This window comes from Elephantulus edwardii, unplaced genomic scaffold, assembly GCF_000299155.1.
Source record: "Elephantulus edwardii isolate Elephantulus edwardi_28Jun2011 unplaced genomic scaffold, EleEdw1.0 scaffold00254, whole genome shotgun sequence".
Classification (NCBI taxonomy): domain Eukaryota; kingdom Metazoa; phylum Chordata; class Mammalia; order Macroscelidea; family Macroscelididae; genus Elephantulus; species Elephantulus edwardii.
This window is the reverse complement of record NW_006400004.1, coordinates 3,164,944-3,183,744: the sequence shown is the minus strand read 5'-3', so window position 1 is coordinate 3,183,744 and position 18,801 is coordinate 3,164,944. Positions and strand designations below refer to the sequence as shown.

The 18,801-nt window shown below is 36.3% G+C and overlaps 1 protein-coding gene across 1 annotated transcript in view; it reads left to right on the top strand.

The window, feature by feature from the left end:
• TRIM23 (tripartite motif containing 23) overlaps window positions 1-18,015 on the top strand; it is a 47,357-nt gene extending 29,342 nt beyond the window's left edge. The window contains exons 6-11 of the mRNA XM_006899367.1: window positions 4,351-4,566; window positions 9,547-9,681; window positions 12,429-12,558; window positions 13,051-13,161; window positions 15,725-15,849; window positions 17,450-18,015. Coding sequence (XP_006899429.1) covers window positions 4,351-4,566; window positions 9,547-9,681; window positions 12,429-12,558; window positions 13,051-13,161; window positions 15,725-15,849; window positions 17,450-17,629 — 897 coding nt within the window. The 3' untranslated portion in view covers window positions 17,630-18,015. The remainder of the gene's footprint in view (window positions 1-4,350; window positions 4,567-9,546; window positions 9,682-12,428; window positions 12,559-13,050; window positions 13,162-15,724; window positions 15,850-17,449) is intronic.
• The last annotated feature ends 786 nt before the right edge of the window (window positions 18,016-18,801 follow it).

Genomic DNA, 18,801 nt, shown 5'->3' with positions numbered 1-18,801 from the left:
CTGTGTTCATTCACCATAAATTAAAATTTAAGGACTTGAATTAGAGACAAGTGAGTTGGGTAGTATTTTATCACAGAGAGAGAACCGTAAGTTGAAATATAAGAAAGTAAGAATTGGACAAATTAAAGAAATTCATGGTGGTTAGAACCTGGACTATGGGGAGGGGATGAGAGAAGAGGTTTAAGAATTAAAATAAAATTGTGTAGGATTGATAGTGTTTGGGTATGTTAAAGAGGTTGAACTTTCTCTTAATAGCAACATGGATCCCCTATTAAAAGCACTCACTGGGACCCACTGAGCTGTCAAGAAAGGGCAGAAAGAAACACGACTTTTGGGTGAAGCAGTAACATTTTTTGTTGTTTTGCTTCAGTTTGTGGTGTGACAAGGTAAAAAAAAAGTATACATAAAAAATAAAAATATATAAATAATGAGTAGGGAAAAAAAGAACAACTTGGAGCCATTGAAGTATTGATAAATGGATAGCATAATTATATTTGTATTAAAAGGAATTTAGTCTTCAGTGGAACAGAATTGAGAACCCAGAAGTGGACCCAGATAACTATGGTCAATTGATATTTGACAAGGAAATAAAACCTATTAATTGTGGAAATGACAGCCTCTTCAACAAATGGTGCTGGCAAAACTGGACTGCTACTTGCAGAAAACTGAAATAGGATCCACTTCTCACACCATACACAGAAACCAACTCAAGGTGCATCAGACTCCTGGGAATAAAGCCCATAACCATAAAGTTCATCAGAGACAAACTGGGATTCACCTTAGATGGCATTGTCTGTGGTATAAAGGGAATGTCAAATACAGCCAGAAATGCACACATCTGAAGAAGATAAACTTGATGAATGGGACCTTCTAAAGATAAATCTGTGTTCATAAAAAACTTTTTCCAGGGTGAAAAGAAAACCTGCCGACTGGGAACAAGCATTTGGCAATACCTTTTCAGAAAAGATATCAAAAGTGTCCTGACTTCAACAGGACCTCTAAAAGAAAAAGATTGATAATCCAATTACAAAATGGGCAAAAGACATGGAAAGAATTTTCACAGAGGAGGATATTCAGATGACAAACAAACACTCAAAATCACTGGCAATAAGAGTGATGCACATCAAAACCACAAAAATCACATCAAAACCGGTACCATCGCACTCCGTTAACAGTGGCAAACTTTTAACACGGCAGGAAGTAATAAAGGTTAGAGAGGATGTGGTGAGACAAGAACTCTTATACATTGTTGGTGGGATTTTAAAATGGTATCATCACTCTGAAATGGAGTTTGACATTTCCTGAAAAAGCTGTACATAGAAAGTCCATATGACCCAAATATTCCACTGCTTGGAATACACCCCAATAAAATGAGAACTGAGGCACAAATGGAGACTTGTACACCAATGTTCATAGCATTATTATTCATCATCGCAAGAACATGGAAACAGCCCAGATGTCCTATCACAATCGAATGGATTGAAAACTTATGGTACATTTATACAATGGAATACTACATGGCATGCGTGTTGTTGTTGTTGTTGTTGTTATGTGCCATCGAGTCGCTTGCGACTCATAGTGAACCTATGTACAAGAGCTCTAAACGCTGTATCCTGTGCCAGCCTAGCCATCTCAAATGCACTCATTCCCACCATTCCAGTCACAAAATCGATCCATCTCATTGAAGGTCTTCCTCTCCTTTGCCACCCCTCCACTCTGCCAAACATGATGTCCCTCTCCAAGGACCAGTCCCTCCTTGCAGTATGCCTTGTGTATGTCAGATGAAGCTTCAGAATCCTTGACTCCAAAGAGCATTCTGGCTTCACTTCTCCAGGACGAACCTGTTTGTTCTCGTAGCAGTCCATGGTATATTCAACACTCTTCTCCAGCACCACAGCTCAAAGGCATCAATTCTCTATCATCCCTAGTCACTGTCCTATTCTCTGATGCATACCACGTAATTGCGAAGACTATAGCCTGGATCAGGCGCACCTTAGTCTCTAGCCTGACGTTGTTGCTCTTCAGTACTCTTGAGAGGTCCCTCGCAGCTTACTTTCCCAATGCAATTTGTCTCCTGATTTCCTGGCTGCTCTCACCAAGACTGTTGATTGTGGAGCCAAACAAACTAAAACTCTTAACTATCTCAATCTCTCACCATCCATAGTGATGCTGCCAATTGGCCCAGTGATGAGAATCTTTGTTTTCTTGATGTTGAGCTTCAATCCATATAAGAGGTTGCAGTCCTTGACCTTCTGCAGCAAGCACTTCAGATCCTTCTCAGTTTCAGCAAGCAGGGTTGTGTCATCTGCACAATGCAAGTTGTTGATAACTCTTCCACCAATCCTGATGCCACATTCCTCCTCGTACAGTCTTTTAACACTTGATGGGCACCTGAGAGCTGGACAGTGACTAAGGATGACAGAAGAATTGATGCCTTTGAGCTGTGACATTGGAAAGAGTACAGCCAAAAGAACGAATAAATGTGTCTTGGAGAAGGTGCCAATCAGGGTGCTCTTTGGAGGCAAAGATAGTAACGCAAACGTGGTCTCACATACTTTGGACTTGTTGGACGTGAAGGATGTCGTGCTTGAAGAGGGCTGTGAAAAAAAGGAAGACCCCTAGAATGAGATGAATTGACAGTGACTGCTGCAGTGAGCTGAAGTATGTCAGAAATTGCAAGGATGGCATAGGCTAGCGTAGGGTTCAGGTTTTTTGTTCATGGGGTCATTGTGGGTCATACTTGACTCAGGATCACCTAACAACAAGTATTTGATTTAAAATAATTGATTGCATAGTTAGTAGAGGGTACCATGACACTATGTTTCTGCTGTGTCCAGCTGATGGTATCTGTACTAATAGAGGGAGAAAAGGAGTTCTGGGAGAGGATAATGGGAGTAAGACGGTAAATTTAATTTGGAAGTTGTTTCTGTGGATTAATCAAATTAAGAATAAGTGAGATTTTTTAAAAGCAGATCTCTCTGATTTTTCAGAAGCTTGGCTGTGAGGGAAAGAGGAAACTAGGGTGGTAACTGGTTGATTTTAAAAATTAAATTGTAGAGAACAAAGGAATCTCTTCAGGATATGAAAATACAGGAATAGCTAAAATATATTTAAAAGAAAGTCTTTGAGAAATGCTAGAAATTTTCTTACATTTATTTGTAATTAATTTTAAAAATGCAAAATTTACTCCTTTTCACTATCCACATTTTTAGTGCATATTAGGCACACATGTATTCAGAATATTCTTCACAGTTCTTCTGGGCATTGTTGTGGTAGAGTGTAAATATTTTATTCTCTCACTTTTAGTATTTATTGGACATATGTCAAGTGCTTCAGTGTTTCAGGGGCTGGGGAGACACAAATTTTCAACCTGTTGCCTTTGAGTAGTTTACACTCCCCATTTTGGGGTGAGAAACATTTACCATGTAAGTGAAACATTTACCATGGCAGAAGTATATTTAATGCTTTGAAAAAAAAATGAATGAAGGAAAGGGATTCTTTCCATATAAAAGACAGAGAAGGAAAAGTATAAAGACCCTGAAGTTGGAGTGTGCATGGAATGTTCAAAAACTAAAGAAGAAGTAGCTAGACCAGAGTGACTGAGAGGAAGGGTAGTGGGAATTCAGGACCAGAAAGGGTCACTGACTCCTCTCCCCCAATGTTCACATGTTTGTGTGGTTTCCTCTTACATCCTTCAGGTTTTTACCCAGATGTTCTCTTTTCAAGGAATTGATTCTTAAAGACCTCAAATCAAGGATTTTGACACTTTAAGTGGAATGGGAAACCTTTGGAGATTTTTTAACAAATGAATGCTCTTATCTTTCTGACTTAACTAAGGCTCATTCTGTCTACACTGTGGAAAATATACTGTGGGGAAAGGAGTAGATCAGATAGGATGAGTTAGAACTTTAATTATCAAGTGAGTGTAGGTGATGCCTTTAATCAAGTCTTTAGAAGTGGGTGGAGGTAGTGGCATTTTGAGGTGAACAGCATTTGCTGTGGGACATGAAGAAAGGTGTTAAGGATAACTCCAACATTTTTGGCCTAAACAGTCATGAAGATGGAATTGCTCTACACTGAGTTGGAGGAATCAGTTTGGAGTTGGAGGAAGGGATAGAATAGACATTAGATGTTGCATTTCCTTTAAGACGTCAGTGAAGCAGTTGGATATATAAAATGTGGTTTTGAGCGATCCAGTGTGAAGATAAAAATTTTAGAATTTTTTACGTGTTTATTCAGTATTTGTTCATAAGGTTGATATGAGTCATAGTCAGCTTGAGGGCACCTAACAGAACATCACTAATCATTGTTAAAGGTACAATTATTTAAGACTTACTTTTGTTTCCTTAGGTACCGGGTACTGCAGAGAATGCTCGGTCATGTGTCCGAGCTTATTTTTCTGATCTACATGAAACTCTGTGTCGTCAAGAAGAAATGGCTTTAAGTGTTGTTGATGCCCATGTTCGAGAAAAACTGATTTGGCTCAGGCAGCAACAAGAAGACATGACTATTTTGTTATCCCAGGTTTCAACAGCTTGTCTCCATTGTGAAAAGACTTTACAGCAGGTAGATAGTTTACACATGGCTCAATATTTTGATACACCTGAAAAGAATGTGCATATAAATCATCATGCCACAAAATTTGCTATTTTAGCCATTTTTAAATGTATGGTTCAATGATACTGTTGCCTGTTTCCAAAACTTCTATTTTTTTTACCCTTTTTTAGAAGATTTCTAATGTTAGTAAGGAAAGGAGTATACACTAGACTGTACTGTTAATTTACTAAATATTTAGACTTGGTGATAACTTAGATTTATTCCACTAATCATGTCAGTGTCCTGTTCTCAGTGATCTTCAGCCTTGTCAAGTTCTTTCACTGTTCTTTGCCCTGTACCAGTCTTTCTGTTTGGAATGCCTAGATCTCTCTTTTGATAGTAGGATTTCTCCTTTTATAAGGTTTAGCATAATAGTTTTCCTTTGAAGCTTTCTCCCTGCTCTTTATTGGGGTTTCTCTTTAGTATGTCTGACTGGTCTCTAATTAATTCTGTGGGTCTTAGCCTTGAAGTCACAGCTCTATCCTTTGTTGTGTGATAATGACTCAGGTATCATAGCAATTTGTTGTCTGCTTTACAGATACTTTTATAGGAAAAAAATTTATTTATATATTCTTATACACACACACACAAAGTGTTCTATTTTAACTATTTTTAAATGTACAATTCAATATTAGCTTCTTCATTTATATTACAGTCACTATTTTCTACTTCCAAAACTCCCATTCTCTCTCTTTCCTCCTGATAACTACTAATAAACTTTACCTTGATGCATTTCTTTGTTTTAGATATTTTATGTAAGTGAAGTTAGAAATATTTGATCCTTTAATGTCTCACTTATTTCATTCAGTTTAGTGTTTTTAAAGTTCATCCTTACTGTAGAATGTATAAGAACTTTGTACCTTTTTCTCACAGGATAACATTCCATAGTGTGTAGATAGCCATATGCTGTTGATGGTTATTGGGTTGTTTCTTCCTTTTGGCTATTGTGAATAATGCTGCAACAAATATTACCTGTTTGAGACCCTATGTCCAGATCTCTTGTGTGTATTGTCACCCTGCATTTTCAAGCCTCATTGAATCTTTTCTATTCTTTCATCCCCATCTGCCTACTAAATTCCGTTACCCCAGTGATTTCCACCCTTCCTCATTTTCTGTCCCTTCCCCTGTTGTTCCTTAGTGCTGCATAGTGTTATTGTTGTTCCTTAGTGCTGCTGCATTGTGTGAATGCACCATAGTTTCTCACTTTGTGGATGGGAATTTGGGCTGTTTCCACTGTCTTGCTTTTGTTAATAACACTGCTGTGAACATAAGTGAACATATTTACATTTGTGTCTCGGTTTTAATTTTCTTGGGATATATTCCTAGCAGTGGATCATATGAGAGTTCTATGTTCAGTTTTTTGAGGAAATACCAAAAACTGCTGAAGGCTGTAGTCTTTAATCTGCATCAAGCTACTACATAACATGTCTTCCTTACTTCCAGTAAGCAAGGTTGTGTCACCTATGTAAAACAAGTTGATGAGTCTTTCTTTGATGCTGATGCCACATTCTTCACAGAGTCCAGCTTTTTGAATAATTTATTCAGCATACAAATTGAATAGATTTCGAGAAAGGATACAACTCTGACATAGATACTTTTCCTGATTTTAAACCATCACAGTGTCTTGCTATGTTCATATAACAGCTTCTTGGTCTAGATACAGATTTTGTCGACAATAATTAAATGTTCTAGAATTCCGTTCTTCTTAATGTTAGCCATAGTTTGTTTTGATCCACACAATCAAATGCCTTGCACAGTAAGTGAAACACACATAGAAATTCTTCGGGCATTCTCTGCTTTCAGCTAGGATCAATCTGGTATCAGCAGTGATATCCTTGGTGCCACGGCCTCTTTATTATTATTATTAATTTTAATGAAAATGTACAAAGACTTTGAATTTCCATTCATTCATTGTTGCACTTTTCTCTCTGCCCACCCCTTCCCTCCCCCCAATTCTCTCTTCTCTCTGAAAATAAAAGAAAAAATCTTTTAATTGTTTTACAGTCCCTCCCCCCAGGTCCACTCCACTGTGCAACCTTAGTTCTGGACTCCTGTTATGACAATAATACCCAATCACATACCCGTTTTAAACAGTTTTCTCCCTCATCTGTTTCAATGCAGTATACATTATTTATCCTGTCTTTCTCAGTCTCCCTTCAATCCTGATGTAGTCCTATTTTACAACACTGGCACTATGTAGTATTTGCCCCTGTGTGACTGAGATATTTCACTCAGAATAATGTCCTTCATGGTCACCCATTTTGAATAATATTGCATGAGTTCCTTGTTTTTCAATGCAGCGTAGTATTCCATTGTGAATATACCTCAGCTTTATCCATTTGTTTGTTGATGGGCACTTAGGTTATTTCTAACTCCTTGCTGTTGTGAACAAATATATATATCTGCTTGGGTGGCAGTTACGGTCTCTTTTAGGTATATTCCCAGAATTGGAATTGCTGGGTCAAATGGTATCTCTGTTTGCAGCTTTTGAGAAAGCACCACACCGCCTTCCACAGGGGTTGCACCATTTTACACTTCCACCAACAGTGAATAAGGGTTCCAGTTTCTCCACAACTTCGCCAGCATTTGTTGCTTGCTGTTCTGTTAAATTTTGCTATTCTTACTGAGGCGAGATGATATCTCATAGTTGTTTTGATTTGCATCTTTCTTAGAATTAGAGATTTTGAACATTTCTTCATGTGCTTGTTGGCCATCTCAATGTCTTCTTTGGTGAAGTGTCTGTTCATATCCTGTGCCCATTTTTCAGTTGGATTATTTATCTTGTTGTGGTGGGTACCACAGCCTCTCCTAAACTCAGTTTTAACTTCTGGCAGTTATCTGGCAGTGTTCTGTTATAGCCATTTTAGGCTGATCTTCAGCAAGCATTGCTTGCATGTGGTATTAATGATGTCAGATAATTTCCACATTCTGTTGGAATACCTTTTTTGGGAGTTCGCAGTGTAGCTGTTTTCCAAATTTTCTGGGAAAGGCTGGTGAGCGTGTCCAGGGCTGCATTGTTTACTTGAAACATATCAATTACTATTCTGTCGATTCTTGGACCTTAATTTTTTTGCCAGTGACTTTAGTGCAGCTTGAACTTCTTTCATTAACCTTGGCTTTTGTTCTTATAGTACCTCCTGAAGTTTTTCAGGTACTTTTTGGTACAGTGGGACTGTTTACCCATCTCCTTTTTATGCTTTTTAGGATCATTCAAGATTTTGGCTATAGTAGCTCTCAGTATTGCAACTCATAGCTTGAATTTGCTTTTCAGTTATTTCAACTTTAGAAATGCTAAGCAAATTCTTCCTTTTTTATTCTTCAGCTCCAACTCTTTGGACATTTCTATAGTTTATAATGCTATTGAATTGATTCCTATTCATTGCAAACCTCCAGTGAGTTTCCAAACCTGTAAATCTTTATAATAGGGAACCGCCCATCTTTTTTGATGTATTTGAACCACTGACATTTCAGGTTGCAATTTATTGCAAAATGCTTTGTGCCACCAGGACTTCTTGTGAGTACTCAGTAGTGACCAAACCAAATAATACTGCTTTCCTCATGGAGCTTACATGATATTAAGAGATCTCTTTCATAGGAAGACTGTATTATGGTACATAGACTATTATCTGTGGAATAATGTTTAAAAAAAAATAGGAAAGTGTACAGTTTGAGAGTGCCTAGGATATAGAATGTTAGGGATACATTCACAATTTGTCCTTTAGAATTTTTTTTGTTGCCAGGTTTTTTTTTGTTGTTGTTGTTGCTGTTAATTCTTTCTCTCTCTTTGTGTCAGAATCAGCTCACAACTGACCTTTCAGTGGGTTTTTAGAGGTGGTAAATCATGCAGGCAGAGATTGCCTAACTTTCTCCTTTGGAGCCACTGGTGTATTTGAACTACCCACCTCTCATTTGGCAGCACAACTTTGTAACCACTAGGCCATGACTGCTTCCTTTTTGTTAATTAGTACATCAATATCTTAAATTATTTTAAACATTTTACAAAGAATTGTAGGAAGTGCATTGGTTAAAGTACTTGACTAATGACAAAAATTTCAGTGGTTTGCCACTACCATCTGATGCAGACAAAGAGAAAGATGTTACAATCTGCTTCTGTAAAATTTTAGTCTTGAGAACCCTATGGATTAAGTCAACTCTGACCTTTAGGGTGAGTAGGAGTAATAACTGACTTGGTGACAGTAGATTTGCTTTTAGGATATGTAGATATGTACAAAAGAAATGTTTGCATAGCGTTGAACTGAGTGAATGCTCAGATTGAACATTGCTGTGTAGAAGCACTTAGATGAAGTAATAAAACTTTATCAATATCCCAGGAATCCACCTTATTCTTCATTCAGTCAATAACTACTCTTCTTGGCAAGGGTGATTTTCTATTTTTATTTCTAATGCATTGCTCCTTTTTACTTGTTTTGATAGTTAATATAAATGGAATCATATAACCAACTTCCTGTGCCTCTGTTTAAAGTGTGTGTGAAATTTGTATTGTATGTGTAGTTATGGTTCATTTTTATTGTGATATAGTATTATGTGATTATACTACAGACTATTGCTTCTTAAAAGATATTTCTTTAAATTATTTATAATTCCCAAATATTACTATTTTAATCAAGCTTACAGCTATTCTAGTCATGTAAGGAGTTCTGGTGGTTAGAAGCTCTACTGATAAAAAGCTGCACTGTAATCCCACAAAGGCACAAGGTTTGAAGCAATCAGCTGCTTTGCGGAAGAAGAATGAGCAGTATCTTCCCATCTGATATACTGTTTCTGAAAACCCACTGGGGGATTAGCTGTGGGTCACTTCTGAATCAGTGGCACACAACAGCTTGCCATGTTAATTTTGGATGATGTAATATAAATATGCTTTTCTTATTTTTGGATAGTGTATCTTTTTTAATTTCTTTTAAAAAATGTTTTAAAAATACTCTTCTCTAGGATGATTGTAGAGTTGTTTTGGCGAAACAAGAAATTACAAGGTTATTGGAAACATTGCAGAAACAGCAGCAGCAATTTACTGAGGTTGCAGATCACATTCAATTGGATGCCAGCATCCCTGTCACTTTTACAAAGGTAATATACTATATTCCACTAAGACCATAAATGATACACATTGCATGACAGTAACTTTGATGAGACAGCTAGGTAATTCCCAAATTATCAGATTTTTAAAAACTTTTGAGGTGGAAAAACTAGAAATAATGATATTCCAACTTTTAACAATTACAAACACAATTTCAACTACTCTTTTCTCTGCTTTACTTGAGACTCCTTTACCTTAGGTATTTTAATCTCATATAGCATTTCATTTTATCTCTTCACTATTTTAGTGTGTGTCTTCAAAACGTAAGGATTCTTTTAAAATAACTAAAATACCGTTGTTGTTGTTGTTGTTGTTGTTGTTGTTATGTACTGTTGAGTCCATAGCCATCCATAGCCAAGCCTCCAGCAGATTTTCAGTTAGTAAGTAGCAAATCACATAGCAGATGATTGCCCATCTTTCTCTCTTGGAGCATGCCTTTGCATTGGTAGCACAGTTTCTTACCATGAAGCCAGCCAGCTGAGCTCTCTGAACAGAACACATGTAAAAAACTTAGATTTTGGTTAATATTAGAGATTTATAGATTTTTTTTTTAGGCGTGATAATGGTATTTTTATTAATTTTTTTACTACTAGGCCAGATAAGATCTTTACATGGCATTTGGTTGATACAAATTATTTGAATGTATTAAAATGGATTTCCCTAAGTTTAAAGAAATGTTCATATGTTCTATTTTTCAGAGACTTAAAAATACTTGCTTTGTAATTATAAAAAACTTTTACATGGTCCAGAGTCAGATCTATGAGCAGAGAGAGAGTACATTCAGAGAAGTCTTAACTTTTATCCTTATCCTGCCCATTCTTTTCTCTCTTTTCAATGTAGAAACAATTTTTATTAGTTTTATTCCTATAGATTTAAAGATAGAAATATATTTCTGTATTTGTATTCACACTGTCCATAGTTAAAACTAGAATACCTTACATGTTTTTTTCCATTTTACTCTCTTCTCTTAATTCTGCATTCTAGATAGTCATGTCATAACAGTTTAAAGAGCTCTTTTCCATTTCTTTTTATAGCTTCAAAGGACTCAGTTGAGGATGTGCCATATTTTATTTAGCTCACCCCATACTGATGAACATTTGTTTTAATCTTTTGCTATTATAGTGTTGTTGGAATAGCCTTGTACATGTGTTTTTAATGCTTGGTTAGTGAATCTCTGGGATACACTCCAAATAATGGATTGCTAGATTAAAGAGGAAGTATATTTTAAATCTTGATATTGCCAGGGTAGCTATGGTGGCCTAGAGAATAAGGAGTTGCACTGCTAACCCAAAGACCAGTGGTTTGAATCCACCAGCTGCTTTGTAGGAAAAAAAAGAGAGGCATTTTCCTCCTATGCAGTTTACCACTTTTGAAAACCTCTAAAAGGTGGTTCTGACTCCTTGCCATATAACAACATCAACAGATATTACCAATTCCTTTTTTTTTCAGTATGCCTTTTTGCACTTTACTAGAATCCTATGAAAGCATATGTTTCTCCACAAACTAGCACCAGAGTATATTCTCTAGATAGGTTATGGATTTGTTTCAATTTCATGATTGACAAATATTTTGGCAAAGTCTTACAAGTTGTAGTAACTTTTATCTGTAGCTTAACATCTAAGGTTATGAAGGTCCAGGACTCAGCTTATCATTAGAGGTTTTTACTGAAGTTGAGGTTGTTCATAAGCACAGCTAAAATACAATTCCTTTTGCAGGTAGTCTTAGATTATAAAAAAGTTATATTGGTAGTGTGATATGGATTAATTATTCTAGGTGTCCATATTTTCTTTCCTTATTTTTTTCCCCCTGTAGGTATTAGGTCTATATTCTGAACCAGTAAAACATTCTGATTATTAATTTGTTAAGTGCTGTCGAGTCATAGACGACTCATAATGACCCGGTGAATGAAAGACCTGAACACTTACATAGCTTTCATTGTTTCTCCATGTACATACAGTTTCTGGAGACAAGCTGTTTTGGAAGTGGATGCCACTCCTGCTTCCAAGCTTGTTTTAATTGGGGAGCTCCACCAAACACTGTTGACCATGGGTAACCGTTATGGCATTTGACACATTAGTGTCACAGTGTTTAGCATCACAGCAACCATGAGTTACCTCTGTACAGCAAATGGACAAACCAATATTTTATTGTGTAGAATTTTCAGTTTTTTTCTAAAATCAAGTTTTGGCAATAAAATACAAAGAGCAATTCCGTATAATGTATATGTGCATCTGTGTGCAAAGCATGTTTAACTGGGAATAAGATACTTCAATCCTAAAAGAATTTAAAAATATGAGAAAAACTGATGCATGAACGAGTGCAAGTAAAATTGGTGGAACTTTGAAAGGATTTTTTTATGTGTCTACACACACACACACACACACACACACACACACAAAATAATTTCCTCCTTCCTGCTGCTGCTCACCATTCTTTAGGAATAAAGTTTATACTTTTGAAGTTTTTGTTGCACTTGCAAATTAACTGGTTCTGTTTATTTTTTATCTGTAAATAGGCAAAATAGTTATAGTAAGGGGAGATTTTTTTATTAATTGAGAGATTATCTTTCTGAGCAAATTGGATTCTAGAAAGTTTGGGAATATAATTCACATTATAGCTGATTGAATATGAATAGGGTGTGAGGAAATAAAGTATTTTATAAACAAAGAGATAAATGAGAATATTTCTTAATTATCTGTATGAAAGTAATAATAATATTTAAAAATTTTTTCATTAGGACAATCGAGTTCACATTGGACCAAAAATGGAAATTCGAGTTGTCACATTAGGGTTAGATGGTGCTGGAAAAACTACTATTTTGTTTAAGTTAAAACAAGATGAATTTATGCAACCCATTCCAACCATTGGTATGTAATGTTATTTATTTTTAATATATGGACTTTTATAGATATATGTAAGTTCCCGGGGTATTACTTGCTACAGATAGAGCTTGGAGGTGGGCTATTTCCTGGCTCTTAAGATACCAACATTTCAGAGAGGAAAATATAAATTGTAGTACTTTGTGATTGAAATGTAGATGGTAGAATCGTTAAGAAAGAATCTATTATTGGTTGGAAAATAGGAAGGGATAGAGGATTGGTGACCTTGGATAAGGATTGAGATAAGAGGGTTATAATGGTGCAGAGTAGGTATTTAGTTTTTAGCACCCTGGTAGAGGTTCAGAGGGCTAGTAAGTATTAAAAGTGTAAATTTCCTGTGTAGGTTTATTAAGAGTGGAGGTTAGATAGCATTATATATTGCTATATGCAGACAGTGTTTTGCTTCTGGTAACATTTACCTTAAAATTATAAACAGAGTTGGCTGTTTATAAAGTTCTCTTTTAATTTTTTTAAAAACAGGTTTTAACGTGGAAACTGTAGAATACAAAAATTTAAAATTCACTATTTGGGATGTAGGTGGAAAACACAAATTAAGACCACTGTGGAAACATTATTACCTCAATACTCAAGGTAAGTGTGGAAAAGTGGCTTCTTAATTTTTCAGATTTTTTTAGGATGCCAGTTTTAGTGACTGCTGTAACTTAACCTGCAAAGCTGCTTCTTAAACATTTGTATTATCAGTAGGAGACCATATTTTGGGGAGAAAAGGTGATGAAAAGCCTGGAAGGGGTGCTTTTTGTTTATTTAATGATAAAATCATAAATACAGCACAGTAACTGCTTCGCTTAACTAACATAGGCAGTCAAGAGTACTTATCTCTTACTGCTTTCCACAGTGACGGTGCATTTGTGGCCAGATAATTATGATCCCTGGCAGTTTGGTAGTATACAGAGTTGAATACACAATTTGTCCATTCTGACATCTCAGTAGCCCTCCTACCTCATTTTCATTCACAAATGATTATTATTTTCAGAAGATAAAATGACTTATTTTTGAACAAACTGTATTATAGATCTTAGGATCGCTTGCTTTTGGGATATTCACATTTGAACCTATTCTGTACTTTTGCCAACTACGTATAAGGCGATAAGATAGTTATTTATGTCAAAGACAGCTGCCCCATATATCATCCCGTCTTTCACATAGATAGATGACTAGATAATTATTTTAGCTTCAGGATGTTTTATATTAAATTCAGTATGATTAATGGGGGAAAATGTAATCTTGTGAAGAATGTCAGAGCTGGGAATTTTAAACTGGAGAGAATATTTTTTTAGAGGTAAAGTGTTTTTCTGCTTTTAAAGAATTATATTTTGGTAACAGAAGTAGTATTCAAAGAGCAGGTACCATCACTATAAATAATATATATTAATTATATATCAATTTGTGTTTGGTAGAGCAAGTGCTGTAAATCCTTTTTCTAGAAGGGAAATTAAAGCTGAGATGTGAACTAAACTCAAAATCATACTGTTAATTCATGTTATAAACACGTAAACTTAGCTCTTCTTTCATTATTATTAGATGCTCTTATAATAGTGGGTAACCTTTATTATAACTTTTAACATAGTCAGAATGTTATGCACTGGAACCCCACCCCCTTTCTCTTTGTAATCACCTTGGTGGCTGGGATCCTGTACACATACCCCCAAAACTGGAGGGCCTTCAAGGCCCTCATCGCCACTCAGTACAGCAGGGCTCAAGTCCGCGTGCTCTCCACATCACCCCACTTTGATTTTGGCCAAACCAACCGCACCCCTGAATTTCTCTGCAAGTTTCCAGTTGGCAGGGTTCCAGCTTTTGAGGGTAACGATGGATTCTGTGTGTTTGAGAGCAATGCCATTGCCTATTACATGAGCAATGATAAGCTGTGGGGAAGTACCCCAGAGGCAGCAGCCCAGGTGGTGCAGTGGGTGAGCTTTCCTGACAGCGACATTGTTCCCCCAGCCAGCACTTGGATGTTTCCCACCTTGGACATCATGCACCAAAACAAGCAGGCTACAGAAAATGCTAAGGAGGAGGTGAGGCAAATTCTGGGCCTCCTGGACCTTCACTTGAAGACCAGGACTGTCCTGGTGGATGAATGTGTGACCTTGGCTGACATCACGGTTGTCTGTACCCTGTTGTGGCCCTGCAAAAGTGCTAGAGCCACCTTTCCGCCAGGCTTTCCCTAAGATGGTTCCTCACCTGCATTAACCAACCTCAGTTCCAGGCTGTCCTGGGGGAAGTGAAGCTCTGTGAGAAGATGACCCAGTTTGATGCTAAAAAGTTTGCAGAAAGCCAGCCTAAAAACGATGTCCCACGAAAAGAGAAGGGACCCTGAGAGGAGAAGCAGAAGGCCCAGGCTGAGCGGAAGGAAGATAAAAAGGCAGCTTCTGCTGCTGCTTCTCCCGAGGAGGAAATGGATGAATGTGAGCAGGGACGTGCTGCTGAGCCAAAGGCCTAGGACCCCTTTGCTCACCTGCCCCAAAGTACCTTCTTACTGGACGAGTTTACGTGCAAGTACTCCAGTGAGGACACGCTGGTTGTGGGCATGCCCCACTTTTGGGAGCATTTTTATAAGAATGGCTGGTCCTTGTGGTCTGCCAAGTACCACTTCCCTGAGGAGTTCACCCAGACATTCATGAGCTGCAACCTCATCACTGGAATGTTCCAACGATTGGATAAGCTGCAGAAAAACGCCTTTGCCAGTGTCATCCTCTTTGGAACCAACAATAGCAGCTCCATTTCTAGAGTGTGGATCTTCAGAGGTCAAGAGCTTGCCTTCCTGCTGAGTCCAGATTGGCAGGTGGACTGTGAGTCCTATACATGGCAGAAACTGGATCCTAGCAGTTTGGAGACCCAGACGCTGGCTCAAGAGTACTTCTGCTGGGAGGGGGCCTTCCAGCATGTTTGCAAGGCCTTCAACCAGGGCAAGATCTTCAAGTGAGCCAACGGCTTGTCACCTCACTGCCTGCACCCGCCCTTTGGGGAGAATAGGGCTCCTTAAAGGAAACTGAATATTGGGGGAAAAATGTTATGCACTGTGCCACAAAGGCTGCATGAATACATCCTGAACATATCATAGAGTATTAATTTATTTATTCCACATACTGAAATGTAAGTAATTGAATTTTTTCTTTGTCTTTTTTGGTAGCTGTTGTGTTTGTTGTTGATAGCAGTCATAGAGACAGAGTTAGTGAAGCACACAGTGAACTTGCAAAGCTATTAACGGAAAAAGAACTTCGAGATGCTTTGCTCCTGATTTTTGCTAACAAACAGGTATATACCTTTGTATCTATGAATGCTAGTTTTAGTAGTTATATGTACCCCATGCCATGTATAATAGTTGAAGACACTAAAAATATAAATTTAGTAGATGTTTCTCAAGTTTCTGCTGTGCTGTGCTCGGTACCTTGGTGTACACAAAAGAATAAGGTTAATTAATGCATAACAATAGCTGTGAATATATGTGATTATACTACAGTGAAGACTGGTAAGTAACTTCAAAGTGTGTGAGGAAGTGAGGAGAGTATAGTAAAAGTGATTTTAAAAATGTTTCAACATTTTTTACGAATTAAGAATTGAGATGATGGTTAGATTTCAAATAAGGCCTAGAGTTAATACGTGAAGGAAGAAACATTTTAAGTAGAGAAGATTAATAATACATGTTGTTCTTTCTTATAGTCTGTGCCATTTCTAGTGTTCAAATTCTTCTCCTTCCCTTCTGAGTTTTCACCACAGTTGGTTTTGATGTCTATAATTCTAAGTGGAGTCTTTTAAAGGCAATTTAGTCTTTTACTGTTGTTGCTGTTATTTTATGTTCTCAAGTCAGAACCAACTCATAGCTGATATTCCAGCCGGTTTTCAGAGGAGTAAAGCACATGGGACAAGATTGCCCATCTTTCTCCTGCAGTGCACATTGTGGATTCAAACCATGTGCCTTTGGGTTGGCAGTGCAGCTCCTTACCACTATGCCTCTAGATATATATTTCTATATATAATGTACATTTATGTTATTTTTAGGGTAAGGTCTTAGAATATTTGTCTGCAGAATATATTACTAGAGGAAAATAGAGAGGGATGTGGATGTCTTATAGCATATGAGCACATGACTTTTGTGTTCAGTCAAATTGGTACATAGAATGCACTTCAGACATTAAAAATAATGTGACAAATCTGCTTGTGTTGATAACTGAAAGATCTTTTTTCAAAATGTGAAAACTTTTAAGATATAAGCTGTCAGTAATATGTTTCTGTTTGTATTCATTTGCATAATTAGCATAGAAATCTCTTGGAATTATTACTTGTGACTCCATCTGGGAAATAGGAATGTTTGGTATGAGAAGGAAATTATTCATTCTGTAATCCTATATATAAACTATTTTTTTAAATTATATATACATGTTAATTTTTAAAATTGATATCTTATTATGACTCAGGTACTTTTATTTATGTTGTATGGCCTTTATTGAGTCTTTTGTGTCTGTTTTTATAGAATAAATCTATCTATTACATAATTTTAGCTACTGTTGAGTTTGCTCTTCATCTTATGACAACTTACACAACAAAATTCTGTGTCATTTACATGATCAGTTTCGGCTCAGACTTGTGATCCAAGGGATTTTCCCTGGCTGATGTTTGCCAAAAGAAAGCAAGAATTCTACCACTGAGCCACCATTGGCTACTATAAATATAATTTTAAATAAAATTATATTTTTTAATTCATTTTACTAACAGAATAATTAGTAAAAGGTAGATTTGGGTTTTACTATTATTTAGGTTTCTATTAGAAAGATGTCAACATATTTCTATAGAAATAATAAATTGAATGATAATTTGAATGGCTGATAAAAATTCATGCTGTGTATATATCTTTTAGGATGTTGCTGGAGCCCTTTCAGTAGAAGAAATCACTGAACTTCTCAGTCTCCATAAACTGTGCTGTGGCCGTAGTTGGTATATTCAGGGCTGTGATGCTCGAAGTGGTATGGGACTGTATGAAGGGCTGGACTGGCTCTCAAGGCAACTTGTGGCTGCTGGGGTACTGGATGTTGCCTGAGTTTAATTGCAGCAGTTGTTAAAGTTTTGTGGTTAAGAATTATTTTGCACATATTATGTTGTATAAGAAATTCTACATCTCAAAGATGGCAGTTCAGTTTAGGATATTTATATAAATAGAAACTTGGATTGAGAATTTAGTACAATATTGCTTTTAATAATTATTCTGCAGGGAAATTTATCATTCTGACTAGATTAGATGAGATTGAGTCAGGATTTGTTGAATTTCCTTTTTTAAAAAAAATGGCAAGTTTGTTTTAAGATTTTCAGATTAATTGCACCCCAAATATTGGGACAGAGGTAGTCACAGATTAAGAGTGAGGGAGGTTTATTCCATGAAAAAAGAATAGCCAATGAGTGCCTGATAAAACCTCTTTTTAGGGAGCAAGTGAAGCATTGCTTCTTAGTTAACTTACCTTTTCACTGAATTTGACAAAATTTAGTACAAAAAATGGCAGTGGTTATTAAAGAAATACAATCTAAACTGCATCTTTGGGTATTAGGATTCCTTTACTTTTTTTATGTTCAGTATAAAATAATACCTTTAATGCTAAGAACCATAAGCTATATACTTAAGAGATTAATGTTTGATACAGAATGTTTTATTAAAATGTTCTCCTAAAGCATTTTGTATAAAATACATTAAGACAGAATGAAGTGTTACTCAGCTAGGCCTGATTTATTATACATACCAGATTAGTTCTAAAGTAAAAAACAATAACAGTAAATGTATGAAAGACCATTATTTTCTAGTCATCTTCACTTATGAAAGACCCATTTCCAGGACTGAACCTAGGTTAAACCTCTAAATTGGTCCTCCTATTTTTGAACATATTTAAAGTAATTAGTCAAATTTCTTTTAAAAATAATATTGCATCCATTAAGGATATAGATAAAATGTAATATGTTATACATAGAACCAGGGTCAGCTTTACATAAAAGATAGAGACCCACATAGAAAACTATCCTTATGTTAAGAAAAGTTGGGAAATGCTTATTCTGTCAGTTACTTTAACATATTTTCCAGAAGTGAGTGCGTATTTCTTAACAATAGACTTGAACAAAGCACTTCTTAACAAGGTCTTGAAAAATTGTTTAAGAAGCATAAAATGTCTAAGTAAGTAAAGTAAGAAATAGTTTACAGCATTTATTATGCAGTGTTCAAAGTTTGGA